The sequence below is a fragment of the Saccopteryx leptura genome, chromosome 2 (genome assembly GCF_036850995.1).
Source record: "Saccopteryx leptura isolate mSacLep1 chromosome 2, mSacLep1_pri_phased_curated, whole genome shotgun sequence".
NCBI lineage: Eukaryota > Metazoa > Chordata > Mammalia > Chiroptera > Emballonuridae > Saccopteryx > Saccopteryx leptura.
Genome location: NC_089504.1, coordinates 79,028,779 through 79,045,460, shown reverse-complemented (window position 1 = coordinate 79,045,460; position 16,682 = coordinate 79,028,779). Strand labels below are relative to the sequence as shown.

The 16,682-nt window shown below is 36.5% G+C and overlaps 1 protein-coding gene across 5 annotated transcripts in view; it reads right to left on the bottom strand.

The window, feature by feature from the left end:
* Nucleotides 1-16,682, bottom strand: part of ADAMTSL1 (ADAMTS like 1) — a 1,002,857-nt gene that overhangs the window by 240,169 nt on the left and 746,006 nt on the right. For all 5 annotated transcript variants that reach the window (XM_066368243.1, XM_066368245.1, XM_066368244.1 and 2 more), the window contains 3 exons: nucleotides 12,696-12,900; nucleotides 10,935-11,082; nucleotides 8,406-8,490 (listed from right to left, as the gene is read on the bottom strand). In XM_066368243.1, the coding sequence (XP_066224340.1) occupies nucleotides 8,406-8,490; nucleotides 10,935-11,082; nucleotides 12,696-12,900 (438 nt within the window). The remainder of the gene's footprint in view (nucleotides 1-8,405; nucleotides 8,491-10,934; nucleotides 11,083-12,695; nucleotides 12,901-16,682) is intronic.

Here is a 16,682-nt window from a genome sequence, read left to right as displayed (position 1 = left end):
CTCAGCTGAGCAACAGTTCAGATTTAGCTTTCTGAATGAGGCTGCAGAATGAGCAATAAGTAGAGACAATAGGAAGGGCTGACAAAGTCAGAACTTCTTGGTTTGCATTAAAGGCTTTTGGAATGCCTACATAAAAAAGGCTCTGTCTGCTTTCTTGAATTTGTGACTGCTTTTTCTGTCTTGGTGCATGCTGGGAGAAACCTGTGGGGATGAACTGTATTTAACACAGAGTTGAGAGGACACTTTTCTGAACTTTCTTCATTCATGTTTCAGTTCCCTATAGATCCCTTTTTATTCAAATATGGCCACTAACTTCTGTCCCTTAAAATAAACTGTGGGCTAAATTCAAAATGTGGTGCTTAAAAGTGATTCCTCAAAGAGACTCGGAAGTATAGAGGAGAGGCAGGGTGGTGGTGTTAGCTGGGGAACCACTGACTGAATTTTGGGTTATATTGTACCTCTCTCTTACATGGTATTAGATGAAATGTATATGAGGAAGATATAACATCTGTTTGAACTTCATCATTTGTAAATAGTGATTATGATATACAATTTTTGCTCCCTTAACAGTTTTCTAGGAAGATGAATGATGCTGAAAAGGGCTCAATCATAACCATAGGTAACACATTCAGAATGCTTCCTGTATACCAGATACTTGATATATATTAATTTAGTTCTCACAATAAACCTATCATGAAGGTACTATTATTATGCTCTTTTCACAAATGAGAAAATAGCAGCCTACAAGGTTGAGTGACTTCCTCAGGGTCTGCTGTTAGTGAAGTATCCAAGATTAACACCCAAGCAGTCTGTCACTGGAGTCCACACTTCTTTTTTCAAGCAAATCACTTATTTATAATTTTTGAAGAAAATTATTATATATCTAAATACCTTAGATATATTACATATGCTTTTTATTAGAATTTTTATTAAATTTATTGAGTTGATATTGTTTAATATAATTATATAGATTTCAAGAGCACAATTCTAGATACATCAACTGTATATTGCATTGTATGGTAATGGCAGGAGTGACTTTGGGTGGTGGGTCCCACTTTTCACCACTGTGCTCACTGCTGCTTTGCATGGGGGTATGATCAGTAATTAAACTGCTTTTAACTTTGATCCTGGCAGGGCTGTATCCTTGTTTGAGCACACAAATACACAGACTAATCCCTCACCAACTCACAGAGTTGGCTTGATGTATCTGAAAAAAAAATTCAAATTTTAGGAAAGTATCTATGATCAACATATAGGTAGGAATCACTGAGGTACATATAGGGTGAGGCCAAAGTAGGTTTACAGTTGTGAGTATGCAAAACAGAGTTATTCTTGTATAGTATTTATTAATCATTGTATTATTTTCCATACAAACAACTGTAAACCTACCTTTGCCCCATCCTGCACACTGATACAAAACATCTAGTCATTTATAACATAAAAAGATCCAATAATCTTTCCTTAAGTGACAGTTTTTGAGTCAAATCAGGTTCCAATACATTCTATTATAATCTGCCAAAAATCAGTTCACTTAAACATCTGCCCCCACAACCCTTTCAGTGTCTATCACACTCTTCTCTCCTTTATTTCTCATATGTGTGAATTACCATGTTTTGGCTTAACTATTCTAATAGTTTAGCTCAGAAGTACATACTATATTGAAGGTAATTTGGAAATTCAACAAATAACTCTCTTACATTCTTTTTAAAACTAATAGCACTATCATGCTGTCCATATCCACACATCAAATGGCATTTCTTAAAAACAGCTAATTCATTTGTTCAATTTGTAGATAACTGGCCAACACTCAACAGTTTGGTAACAATCCTATCATTCTGTGATAAGAATGTACTCCAGGTTTCTTGAGGACAAGGACTATTTGGTTTATTTTTATAGTACCTGTGCCTCGAAAAAAAGACCACAGACTAATGAGTAAACTTAGCTTCTTTCATTAGGAGGTATGAGCACTTAGCAGGTCCAGTGACTCTCCAGAGTCATCTAAAACATATAATCAGCCAGAGAACTTATATTAAACATTCCACTATTGCAGAAGACATACTAGATGAGAACAATTTGGGTAGATGGAGACAAGGCCAGTAAGGAAGGAGTCGGAAGTGAGAGAGGTCATGGCTATTGCGGGTGTAGGGGCTGATTCAGCATGGCCAGCATGAAGCTTTGGCTCTGCCATGTACCAGCCCTCAAATATGCTTTTGTGTTTCTTATTTTTTTGTCTTGTAATTCTAATGCACAACCCCGTTCTTCTTGAACATCTTTTATTGTTAATTTAATGACCTGCAAATAGTGTTTAAATTTCTTGATCTTAGGGGAGATGAGTCTCAAATCTTAAGAACTAAATCTTCATGCACACACACTTGCACACACGCGTGCAGATATTCCTTTGATTTTCTGTAGCCTGAGTTACATAAAGAGAATGCATTTCAGGCACCTTGTAATGAGGATATAAACAACAAAGCTATCTGGATCCATTACTGATGTTTGATTCCCTAAATATTTTTAAAGGGAAAATATAAAAACACATGTCACATAATTAACATTTCTAGCCACTTTTTTTTCTTAAAATATGAATTCACATTCTTAACTGCTGAGTTAAGCCATCACATTCTCAGACAACTTACTAGATATAAATATGGACTAATGTAAACATATGCTTAAATATTATATATGTAAAGACTATTTCTAACAAGGTAAACAAGCCATTTAATGACTCCAGAATCACCATGGTGACTCTTACTGGCTTTTCTTTCTGTACTTAATTCCTTGTGGGTTCTGTTCACACAGATGCATGACAGGAATTTCCCTTTGCTTCTTATTGAATCAGTCCCATCACTAAGCTGATGCCATCTGGCATCCAGATATTACTGCTGCCTTCTGCCTGCTTGCTTTCCTTCTTCTTCCTATTTGAAATGGCTCACACCAAGGTTATTTATGGCAACATGTTTAAAGCCTCAGTACTGTGTTGAAGCACAAAGCTTTACTAACTCTGTAGTAAAGCTGTTAACTGAAAACTGAGTAAGATAACTCAAGATTTCTTAAGTGCAATATCAAGGCACAAAGGACCACTCAATCCCACCATTAAGACGATGGCATTGCTAAGGCTTTCTACTTGTGTGCTAGAGTTTGTTGGAGGAATGGCTGGTTAAAATGGCTGTGTTGGCCATGTCATGCCCAAAGAAATTGCATGTTGCTTGTTCTGAGTCATTCAAGCAGAACTCACAGCAACTGAAATAAATCTGAAGGAACCTTGTTATGAGTGCCCAATCAGTTAGTTCTCCCTTCTTTCCCTGGGATGCCTTCACTGAAAGAACAGAAAGCCTGGAAAGAAAAAGGAGTGTCCGGGCCATACCTTTTCCTTACACCTGCCTCCCTTAACACATTGCACCTTCTAGACCATTGGGTGACCTGTTAGTGGCCTGAGGAGTTAAGGAAGGGAATTATTTTCTTTTTATTCCAAGTTAGATCAGGGATATTAAAGAGGCCAGTTTACTAACTTTCTGTGCAGCAATAGCAGATGAACTGTGTCTTTTCCTGTCCTAGAGGTCACCATAGAATCATTTTTGCTCAAGAAGTTAAGCTGTCAAAGTGTTCATAATGTTCACTTGGCTCAAGGTGATTGTAATGTTTACACATACTTCTCAATAAGGACTGAAAGTAAGGTAAAAGTAGAGGAGATCAGAAGTCAAGTCAATAATTTCTTTAGCTTCTACATGATTAATAAATATAATTTCTCTACCACATTGTAGTTCTAATCCTTCACCAAATAAAAGTAAAATTTGATAGTTTAAAAAAAATACCTAGAAAGCAACTCCCATATATTTGTCATTGAAGCTATCTGCTGGGCTCTATCTGGCATTGATTGATTGATTGATTGATTGATTGATTGATTGATTCATTCATTCATTCATTCATTCATGTGATGGAGACAGAAAGAGGGACAGATAGGAACAGACAGACATGAAGGGAGAGAGATGAAAAGCATCAATTCTTTGTTGTGGTTCCTTAGTTGTTCATTGATTGCTTTCTCATATGTGCCTTGACCAGGAAGCTACAGCAGAGTGAGTGACCCCTTGCTCAAGCCAGCAACCCCATGTTCAAGCTGGTGAGCCTGCACTCAACCTGTAACCTCAGGGTTTCGAATCTGGGTCTTCTGCATCCCAGTCCAATGCTCTATTCACTGAGCCACCACCTGGTCAGGCTCAATCGGGCATTTAAATGACGTGTTCTAAACCTAACAATACTCTCATCAGGAGGAAGCTAATTCAGAAAGACAGGGTTTAAATAACAGCGGAAGAGAATTTCTTTAATCATTCTCCATTTCCCTCTTTCTAGTGTTAGACTGGCATACTCTTCCCACTAGAAAAATGCAGCTCTCCCAGAATTCAATTAGTTTTAGAACTCTAACTCTAAACATAATTCTGTGTGAATTGGGTGGCTGGGGTTTCTATGGATTCCTCAGCTGACATCCCTGTAAGCAAGTTCACTTTATTTATTTATAAGATCCTCTGTGCTTGATCAACTTCATTGGCTAGAGCCCCATATTGCTTATGCATGGTTTGGGGTTGGATGTGGTTCTCTCCTGTTCAGTGGAGAGAGACAAAAATATATTGCTTAAACATTCTTGCTTATGATTGTCAGGAGAACCTGATAAAAACATGTGCAGAATCAAGACAAACCATGGCCACCAGTGAAAAATCAGCTGAGAGGGTTTGATTCCCACAAGTAGGTTAGGAAATCAATCTTCTTATCAAGAAAATGTATTCGCAAAGTATTATAGAATGGTGGCAACAATTCCAGTGCCATGCGGACTTTTCCTGTGTGGACTTTTCCTGGACTCCTGCTCCCTGTGACAGCTCCTAACAGACTGAACTGTGGTTGGGTTGCATTTTTCAGGGATTTGGCATGGTGATGGGGCCAACTTGGACTTGGTGAACATGTTAAGGACACTACTCTTTTATGGATTCTTGCTGTATTGGCCAAGAGTTTGCTTAAAGGCTTTTAATCACTGTAAAAAAAATAGAAGACTAGATAAAAAAGATGGGGCACATATACACCATGGTATACTATTCAGCTAGAAGAAATGATGATATCGGATCACTTACAGCAGAATGGTGGAATCTTGATAACATTATGCGGAGTGAAATAAGCGAATCAGAAAAAAACAAGAACTGCAGGATTCCATACATTGGTGGGACATAAAAGCGAGACTAAGAGACATGGACAGGAATGTGGTGGTTATGGGGGGTGGGGGGAGGGAAAGAGGGAGAGTGGGAGGGGTACAAAGAAAACTGGATAGAGGGTGACGGAGGACGATCTCTCTTTGGGTGATGTATGCAACAGAACTAAATGACAAGATAACCTGGAAATGTTTTCTTTGAATATATGTACCCTGATTTATTGATGTCACCCCATTAAAATAAAAATTTATTTAAAAAAGAAAGAAAATGTATTCATCACTATATGCCTACTGTGTACCATATAAATCAAATATTGTGTGTCATAACTAAACTAGTTTGTTGCTGAGGAAAAAGCAATCAATGTCTAAAAGAATTTCTGAAAAAGCTGCAGCTTTCTAAAACAAATCTCCATATATTAAGTACACTACCATAACATGACCCAATCTCAATACTTACTTTAGCCGTTCTGAGTCTGATAGCTGTATTTGTATCTTCTGTATAGCATTTAGTTTAGTGAAACAACACTACGGGTATGTACTTCTGTTCTAGAACATTTTAGCTATTTCTTAGCAGGTTGGTTTTTAGTCTTTAATCATAGTTTTCTTCTAAAAATATCTTACCGTGGTTGTTTTCCAACATATTTTTGGCCAGAGTGCTAACCAATTATTTTTTTCATTTGGGGGTTACCAAAAATATCTAACATTCAATAATAGTATCTCCATACTCTAAAGACTTTAAGCTACTGCTTTCCCTGTATTATTAAATGAGACATGCCAGTGATGATGTTTTTACTTTAAATAAGGGGAAAAATGATATTTGCTGTTTTACTACAGAACTCTTCATGTTAACTGGAGCCAAAGTGAGAGATAATAGTTCTGGGCCACTGTTCCCGCTTCTCGGCAGCAGCTCACAAGTGACAGCCGCAGCTTCTAAACATCACCACTTAATTTAAGCAATGTGAGCCTCTTCGGTTGGGGAGGGAAGGACTTGCTGACAGTATATCATTTTTTCATTATACTATGGAGAGTAATTAGAGGTTGCTACATACATTTAGAAACTACTCGATGTGGTTTACAAAAAGAAAGAATTAAGAGCATGCAAAATTATGTTCTTAAAGTCAAAATCAATAAAAAAATATAATGTGATCGTAGGACCTTTCTTAGGGTTCAGTGCACTAAACATGTAAAGTGTATTAAAATGTGGAAACCATATACCTTTCACTACATTATTCTAAAGCTGTCATTTATTTCATTTTGGTATAAAAGTAATCGTTCTGAGCATAATAGTGTATATTTCCTTTCCCCAGCACCAGCACTCCAATTACAACCTGCTTCAGTTCAGATTAATCATGCCAAGATGGCAATTTCATTACACCGAGAGTAAAATTTAATAATCTAATATACAGCTATAGTTCCAGTGGTTAAAAGTATGTGTTTAACTATTTTAGGAATTTTATTGAGATTAAAGTTAAACATAATGCACCTTAAGCAGAACATTAGTGGAAAACACTCTTTACAAAACATGGTTGGCTAAGACCTATGCATTACAGTGCACTCACAGCTTTTATTTGAGAGGCATCTAATAATGAGAAAGGTGTTTAATTGTTGTGTAAGATGTTTTGATTTAATTTTAACTTTGCTGTACTATTTAATTTTAACTCAGCCATAATGTAATATTATATATAGGGTTATACAAGTATGACAACAGATAGCATATGGGAGAACAAACTTTACTTAGGTAAAATAATACATAATCTGGTGTTAAACATATTAACCTAAGAATACATATATAAAGAAAGTGGCTCCAATTACATGGCATCTTTCTGTGTCTTAACTAGGACCTTAGTGGATTAGAGAGTTAATACCCATCTAAATGAACTACTTACTCCCTCTCCTGCCACAAGACTGCCTGCCAAGCCAGGTACTGGCAGGAGAGAAAACATTTTTTAAGCCTTCATATATTTGTGTAAATGTGGCTCTGAGATCTTTACTGCTTTTCCTCCCAAGTTCTGCAATGATTATTTTTTCTTAAAGGCTTTTTTCATGGAAGTAGCAAAAAGTGCTATAGTAACTTTATAGTACAGAAATAATCTATGTTTTGCTTACTGTCTTTTAAATTTGAAGTATGTTACTTAATATACAAACTGTTTCTCTGTGAAGCCACGTGACTGAATACTATTACTTTTCAAGTGAGCTTTGGTCACTGTACCGATCTGTATTTTAGATTTCTTTTGCAATGTCTAGCTGATTAGGGTGTGACTCAGGAACACAATCTATGTTCTGGCAAACCATGTAAGATTTAGATTCAAATACAATAAATGAGAGAAGATTCTAAATTACTTTTGAATATATAAATTATAATGTTAGTTGATATCTCCACCAGGAAAATTTATACTCTGAGTTTTAACCACTTCATATCTTACATACTATACTGTGAGCTCCTGGAGGGTGAGTAACATGTCTTACGCACCAATGCATAGCACAGAGCCTACCTAGTATTTATATTAAATAATAATCTAGAAAATCTGAAAAATTGTTTTGCTCATAAATAAAATTTATAACAAAGTGCTTGCTTTCCCTTATTTTAAAAAATGATAGAGCAGAGATGCCCATCAATGTTCTCTAGTAGAATCAATATACAGTTATTGATCAATCAAGTCAGTTTGTTTGTTTCTTCTTACGAGGCATCTGGAAAATCATGGCCTTGATGAAACTGAGCAGGTATGAGGCCATGATCAAGTGAGGCAGAGACCTGCTATCCATCTGATACTAATTCCAGCAGGAAAGGGAAGAGAAAAGCTAATAAACTTCCTCTGCCCTCAGACACATTTTACTTACCCTTTTCTTTTTGTGAGTTGAGAAATAAGGAGTGTGAAAAGCTGCCCAGATTTCTACATCAACTCTAGGTCACCATCAGAGGCAGCCTGAGCTGTTTCACCTTTGGCCTCTTGGAGGTCAGATTTTGGAGAAGAGAGTAGGCACTACACCTTTGTTTTCTTACTTCAAAATTGACAAGTACTTAGGAAGCAGTCATGTTTTGAGAAGTATTTTGAAACTGATAAATCTCCAATTTGACAGCCCCGAAGCCTCACTTCACCCTTGGTAAGAGTACTGCACTTAGTTGAGAACCTATGAAAGCCACAACCAGTGAGGCACTGCTTTCTTTAAACCACTCAACCTCAAAGGCAAAACAACTTGTGGTTTTAAAACTTACGAGGGCTCTTCTGACACAGCAGCTCCTTCTTCTAGCTCTTGAGCTTGTTTGTACCATGGCCCCCTGGCCTCTACTGGAAGTTTCTCTGAGAATTAAATGCATGCACATAAAAGAGAAAAGGTTAGAACCAATGTGGAATTTCAGGGAAATCCCCCTCACTTTTCCTCCCCTCACCAGTTCTTTATTTTATATTACCTACAAGCTATGTTGATAACTGCAAATAATAAGTTTTTAGGTAAATTTCTGCCTCCAATGATAATTATATCAAGAAAAAAAATGAGATTTTAACATGTACCATGTTTAATAATACTGGTCTCTGTGTATATCTTTCTCCTTTATTATGTTGAAGAGCAAAAAAAAAGTCTTTTTATTACAAAATGTCATAACTCTAGGAGCACTAACTCGATATGTCATCAAAGCATCTTTTCACTATTTTCTGTTGAAAAGATAGAGCAATATTTACCTTTTGAAACAAATACAAAGTACAATAAAGTACTGTGATACTTTCATAAATTCTAACTTGTTTATCTTTTGCCTTTTTGGCTGAGTGTGATCTATGCCATATTGTCAAAAACAAATAAAACGGCCACTCTGATATTTATAAAACATTGCTTTAGATATCTGATTCATTCAATATACCACTGCAAGGCTCACTGGCAATTGGAATATGAGCAAGTCAAGTTTCATAAACCATCATTTGACTTGTTTCACCTATTTATGTAGCTTTGGCCAAACAATTCCGAACAAGCTTCCTAACTACTTCCTGGAAAAACTGTAGAGGAGAAAAAGAAAGAGGGAGATTATAACTGCTCCCACAGAAGTAACTGCCAAGATTTCCATTCTGACATATTTTATTAGAGTCATTTATAGGCATATTTGCTTTATAGTATAAGCCAATGAAGCTCTATCACCATTTTATAACATATAATTGCCAAGATGAAAGAAATACGTCTATATATGCATGCATCATAGAATTATATGGCATTTTAATGATGTTTAAGTAGAGCCAGACTCACTACTTAGTTGTGAAAATCCAGATTTTGTTTTTGATAGTTAACCACAAACTGCTTTTCTTTTTCTGAAGTGGTTTGGTAAAGACAGAGCTAATGAATAATTAACAATTTTAAGTTAGGGGCATCACTTCTTGTCCTCTGTGTGCAGCAAAAAAATCGGTGAGAAATACAAAACTGCCAAAGGCAAAAAGATTCGCTAGTATTTTAGACACAGAAATACATTATCTATAGACATCATTTTATAACTAGTTCACCTCTCCCAAACAACTGAATCTTTGACAGCATGAGCTATCTCGTCTTTCAATAATGAAGCATTCAGCGGGCACTAAGTAGGCTTGTAATACTTGACTGTCTATTGGAACTGAATCCTGTCAGATGTACCAGTGGCCACTTCCTTCTGTATTTAAGGATGCTAATGATCGTAAGATAACATTTATAGAAAACTTACTATACGTTGGGCAGTGGGCTAAGCACACTATTTGTATGATATCTTATTTTATCTTAGCATGATCTTTAAGGGAGTTACTATTATTATTCCCAGTTTACAGATGAGGAAGCTGAGGTTTAGAGAGAAAAGTAATAAATTAAAAATTAATCAGCCTTTCTGATACTTTTTGTTTTTTATATCATTAATTTAGATTTCACAATGACATTCACTTTCACCAATGTCAAACTATAATATAATAAAACCCATCTTGTAGTTGATTTTTGGAGACATTTAATGGCTTAAGGAAATAAATTAAGAAGCAAATGGGAATATATTTAACATTAAAAATAAGAGGAAGCTTATAATAAAAACTCTTCACTTCTGGATGGTTTGTGACATTGAAATTTTCTATTTCATGCATATAGACTTTAATAATATTAGCAGAGAAGTCAGATTAGTACTCATGCTAATCTGAGAGACCCAGTGTAATTATAATAAATCTTGCTCACTAAGTAGAACTTTTCTAAAGTCTATTTTAAAAAATTATTTGCAGTATCTATTAAATTCTAATTAATTTCAATGTTTCATTTCAAATTATGTCCAGTCTCACAATAATGTTTCTGTCTTTAATATAGATCATCTTCAATATAGAAAGTAACAGCGTTCTTTTTCGTCAGTTGGAGGTATGAGGCTTTCCAATGCATCTCCTGCTTAGCACAGAAGACACTTTTGGATTCACTGCACTGCTTTTAATAGCAAGAAATGTGGATAGTAAATCACACATATATTCCTACAATATCTCTAAAGTATCTCCTTTCATGCAGACATATCTGATATTTTTCACCAATAGTCTTCAAAGAACTTTATGACTCAGGAGAACATTATATACACATGGAGTGCTTTATAACAATTTTCAAACAAAGCTATTTGAGAGTTTTTTTTTAAAATGTTAAGTGTGGAGTCGATAGGTTACAAAGAATAGTTACTAAGAACACGTAGAATATTTAAAAATATTCTAAGGAGTTTAAAACAGCACCCGAGTACATAACAAAAAAAAAAAGCCTGACAGCAGAGCACCTGCTGCGTTACCTTTGGGTTTATAGCAGGGGGTGGGTATAATGCATTCCTCTTTTATGTGGGGCTTGGTTTTGGGGCTACAGCCTCCTGTGTGCATTCCTCGATGGTCAATGCAGAGAACCACACGATACCTGAGTCCCTGGCCACACGTCACTGTGCACTAGAAGGAGAACAGAGAGAGAGGAGAGTCATAGGCAAAGCTTTGTTTCCTCTTCTGCATGCCCCACCTGAGACTTTTTAAAGGGCTGCTTTTATATATGAGGACTCCTGATGGATTGACACCACTTCTTACCCATCATGAGATCTTTATTTTATTTAGCAATTCAGGGTGCAGATGGCTAAAAACTAAATCACTTTTGACATCTTAGTTTTGGATTACTCAATCAGCATTCTTTAGCCCCCATTATGTACAGAGTCTCAAACCAAGCTGCAAAAAGGAGAAAAGAAACTAGAGAGTGTGCTCAATTTTTATGACCAAAACTGCACCTTAATGTTATTAAGTCACTTTGCTAATGATTATTAGGACCAAAATATGTGAAATGCCAGATCCCACATGAACATAAAAGGTTTTTCAACTGTCACCATAGCTAGTTTATATTGTAGCATGGTTGATCCAATTGATTATATTGATAGGGAAAAAGTGTTTAAAGGAACTGATTCAATGGCTAACGTAGAAAGCACTTCAGTGGTTCTACATGCTTGGAAGCAAATTTAAATAAAAAAAAAATGTCACAGCTCAAATCTGCTGCCACAAAGCCACACAGCTAAAGTGAAAAGTCCTTTGCCATCTCTGTGACTTCGGACACCACCGCTTACCACCTCATTTTTTTATTTCCTTCGCGATTCCAGACCTTTTTGCATTGGCCACCAGGAACCCCCAAATCAAAATGTTATGTTTAAGCTGCTGCAGCAGCTTCTCTACATATAGAATGTATTGGTCTTAGTTATTCTACTTCATCCCTTTCTAGTTATTTTGTGATTTTCATTGCATTCTTTTTTCAATGAATAATATACATAGCTTTAATTTTAATCCATTCAGACTAGAGATAGAATAAGAAATAAAAAATGAAACCAAACTTTCAGTCTACTGAGCTTTATCACCAGAGCAGCTCACAGATTCAGGATTAGCCGTTCAGCCTCAGTGACTCCTTTTTTTTTTTTTTTTACAGGGACAGAGAGAGGGAGTCAGAGAGAGGGACAGACAGGGACAGACAGACAGGAACAGAGAGAGATGAGAAGCATCACTCATCAGTTTTTCGTTGCGAGACCTTAGTTGTTCATTGATTGATTTCTCATATGTGCCTTGACTGTGGGCCTTCAGCAGACCAAGTAACCCCTTGCTCAAGCCAGCAACCTTGGGTTCAAGCTGGTGAGCTTTTGCTCAAACCAGATGAGCCCACGCTCAAGCTGGCGACCTCGGGGTCTCGAATCTGGGTCCTCCGCATCCCAGTCTGACACTCTATCCACTGTGCCACTGCCTGGTCAGGCACCTCAGTGACTCTTGACAGACATGTGCCTCTCCTTGTCCCTGAGGGAACATGGGGGTGACAGACGTTTCTTGAAGAAGCTTGAAGAAAGATAAGGATATAGATTTACTCATACATTTGGCTATGCTGGCTTCAGAGCGCACCTACTCCAGGAGCTAAACTGGTAGACGTGTAGACACCTCAAGAGGAGAAGCAGGGAGCTGCACAGGGTAGCAGGTGGGACATGATGATGAGAGGGAAGAGTGGACTTAGTCTGTTAACAAACAAACAAAGAGGGCACAGTTACCGGAGACCACTCCTGTGCCAGCCATTTGGGGCAGTCAAAAATGTTGCAGGGCTGCACGATGGGTGTCTTAGGTCTATACATGCATTTCCACTCTTCCACTGAGGTCATATGGCCCTGGATGTCCTCCTCCACACAGGAAACTGTCCGGCTCTGGATGCCCCCCCCACACGAGGAGGAGCACGCGGTCCATGGTGTGGCCTCCCACCTACAGAAGCAAGGGAAGTTATCAGGGCAGACATGCACATTGCCAAAGCTTCTTAGTGACCTTTCCGAACCAACCCCATTCCCAGTGTCTACTGGGGCCATCAGGTTCTGAGAGGCTATGGTCCAGAAAGCCAAAAGCCATCTATTGCCTGAAATCTCATGAGTAAGAGAGGAGTCAACATTGGCAAAAGTGCTCTGTAAACCTTGAAGTTCTACACAAATTACTGTTTTGAGAGTTGTTCACAAAGATATCTAGGCTGTCTATAACTTACTCAAAAGAGGGCTGTTCAGTCCTTTTTCCTCTAGTTTTAATATAGATGCTTTGTTTGTGTGTATATTATATTTTTAAAATATATATTCTGCATATATATATGTATTTTTATTAAGCCATTAAATATTTATGTCAAGATTAAAATTGGTCAATCAGTTAACACTAATAGTTTGCACCTGGCTGATACTTTTTATTTTCAATGCAATACTTTATTACTTAGCTTCCGGATACTTATACATGAGAAGCTCATGAAAAAATTGAGGCAAATCACACATTTTTTCTCCTTTGCTTTTACGATCACCAGCTTTGGGACTACATGGATTCAGCACAATTCTGAAGTTCAAACCGTGCATTATACTGAGGAGCAAATATGCTAATACAGGCATTATCTACTTGTTCTGAAACATTGAGGGATACTATCAGTTAGTGGTCCCCCAGTAAAGAAGTCTTGGAATTTTGAAGAAGTTTGGTTTTAGTTGGAAGGCTAATGGCATTGGATCTAGAAATACAAATAAGTGAGGGAGGAAGAAATAACAATATTATAACATTTCAGAGAATCCCATTGATTTTTCAGGTCTCTATATAGCTCTGAAGCATTTGGAAGCAGATATAGAGAGGTATCTTTGCTTGGTTCTTTTCTCTCCTCCTACAAATTTAGAGAATGCTGAATTTTAAAAAATAGAAACATTGGGATTGAGTTTGTCTTTCTTACATATATTTTGCTTGTTGATGAAAATCACTGAGGAACTTTAAGATTTCTCTTAGAATTAGGAGAGATATTTTAATGAGAGAAAAACAAAGTATCACCAAGTTGATCCACTTGAATAGTTAAATTAAAAAATATTGTTCAGGTATACCATGGAGACAGTGATTATTCTATAAGGAGGACTTTACGTACATTGTGATCCTGACTTCGCTGTGCATGAGAATGTATAATGTGTGTCTCACAGCTAAGAGAATTTTCCTCCACATTTTCTTTGTACTGCACAAGTCTAGGCAACAACTGTTATCTCCACTGCCAACAGCTTAAACTTGTTGCCAAATACAATATTTTTCTATGCATATTTCCCCAGGAGACCCAAAAGAAAATGTAATTATGGGGAAACTGAGGCCCTCTGTTTAGCCCATAGGAAACTTTCTGATCACTTTCAAGAAAACAAAATAGCACTGCAGATTGTTTCTTTTCCAGAAAGGTAAGACCGATTCTCATTTGTCTTCGCAAATCTCTGGAGAGCTTCCCTCTGGAGGCAGAAGACAGGTCTGACACAGACTGAAACGGGCCGAGTATGTAAGTACATACTCGCCTTGGATGTGACCCGACAGTGAAGTGGGAAACTGTTTTTGAATGTACTTTAATTTCTTAGAACATTAAGATGCCATAAAAGGAGCACATTTTTTAATTGGTACCTTTTTTTTAAAGCATCCCTAAACATGACCCTTCTAAAGAGAGTGATTAATTTCTGTCTCAACTCTTGGGCCTGACCCACAGTGTAATTTCATTAACAGCAATAAGAATCTTTTTTCATGTCAGTGATCACAGAAAGACAAATGATTCTAATATTATTCTAAGAATTTATAGTATGGTTACAGCATGCAACTATAGTTCTATATGTGAAAAATTATCATATGAGTCCTTGCATAATAATAGGGTTATGTGGAATTTTAAAGCAAAACATGTCTGTATGTTTTAAAAAGTATAGCAAAAGGTGAGAGAGGGCATCAGTTAGGATATCTTTACACAGGGACCAGGTAATTGCTTGGATTAAAAAAAAAAAAAGCATATCCAAAAATCTTTTCCTGGAAAAATAAGAGATGAGTTTCTATACATATATTTTAACTTCTTTTGGCTTTTAATTTTTAAACACACAGTACGTTTAGTTTAAGAAATTCTCAAAATTAAGAACGATGTGAAAAAGTTGCACATATTAATTATGAATTTAAGATAATTTATCAGACTACATTTTTATATCATATTCTAATAAGTGTTATAGTCAAAACTGAAAGCAAGACACAACAATCTAAAAATTTATTAATTGTGTTTTGGATCAACACTGTAGTCTTAAGCTCAGTTAAATAATTTTAATAAGTGAGGCCTTCTGCTTTAATCGGCAGGTAGCTGTCATCTGAGAGCTATTTTTGAGCCTAAATTCATATGAAAACATATGTGCTGAAGTACGGTAGCTTCTATTTACTAAGACCTTATCAATGAAGCAGAATATCTAACTTTAGAATTAGTTCAGCAACAGAAGTGCAAGGAGTAGGAAATCTAGCCTACTTGCTAACTGCCCTTCCCCACCGTGAGGCTTGGGCAGGCCAGTGTGCACAGGACAGGTGTGAACGCATGGCCCGGAGGCTCATTTCAATCTGTACTGAGAATCCTGGCTTCAGGCATTGGGGGAAAGCCGAATAGAGAAGAAGTCTAGTTTAACCTAGGACAGACAGTGGTCATACTAGAAAAATATCAATGGAAGAGACAGTAGATATTCAAAAAACTTAGGAGTGCCATTACAGGAAGAACATAAACTTGATGTTGCTCACCCTGACACCCAACTTTGCCTTTATCTTGAAACATAGCATCTTCACACAAGCAGATACACGTGTCTTTTGGATATTTATTTTATAGATACAGAAATTAAAATGAAATGAAGTTTTGGTTCTATTAAATTAATCTTTTTATATTTTCATCCCATTATTTTTTTCAAAAAGAAGAGTTTACTACATAAATTTAGTTCTGGATCAAACCAGCAAAATAATATATCAGTAGCATTCAAAGGCATTTATTGTCTTTATCAATATAGTCATAGGAAAGAGGGAGAGAGCTGACTACCGAGGTAACCCTTTAGTGGAAGAACTTAAAAACAAAGAAATAACTGTATATAGTATAAAGGCCCCTCACTACATGCAACCATTAGAATGATAAAAAGTCAGTTTTGTGTCAATCACTGGAAGTATTGAAGTGGAGAGTGGATGACAACTTGCAATATTGTATACATATTACACAAATATCTATATGTATGTGTATACATGCATGACTACATCTTTATTAAATACACATATATGCATGTTTATGTAAACACATATGTGTATATATATGTGTGTGTGTATGTGTGTGTGATTTGGGGGAAGAAATGGGAGAATGAAACATCATTAGGAAGCTGGACTCAATGACTTCAAATGGATCTATTTGGATCCCAATTCATTAAGTGTTTTAAGATTTTCAATCAAATTTTGCTTTTTTTACAGTTCAGAATAAAATTATTCTCTGGGCTTTGTTTAGTTTGAGATTGTTCAAACTACTTGGGATTATTTTCAACTGCTATGTTTGTGATCTGATTTAAACCTTGGGTTCTAAACAGCAGCTGACTCCCCAAAGTCCTAATGAGCCCAGAATATAGAGCAAAGGTCTCTCTTAGCAGTGTTTATTTCAACCCCAATGCTAATGTCTGCTGTTTGCAGAGCTGTTTCCAGTGTAGCTAACAATACACTCAGTAGCTAGAATATTTTTCAGCTTC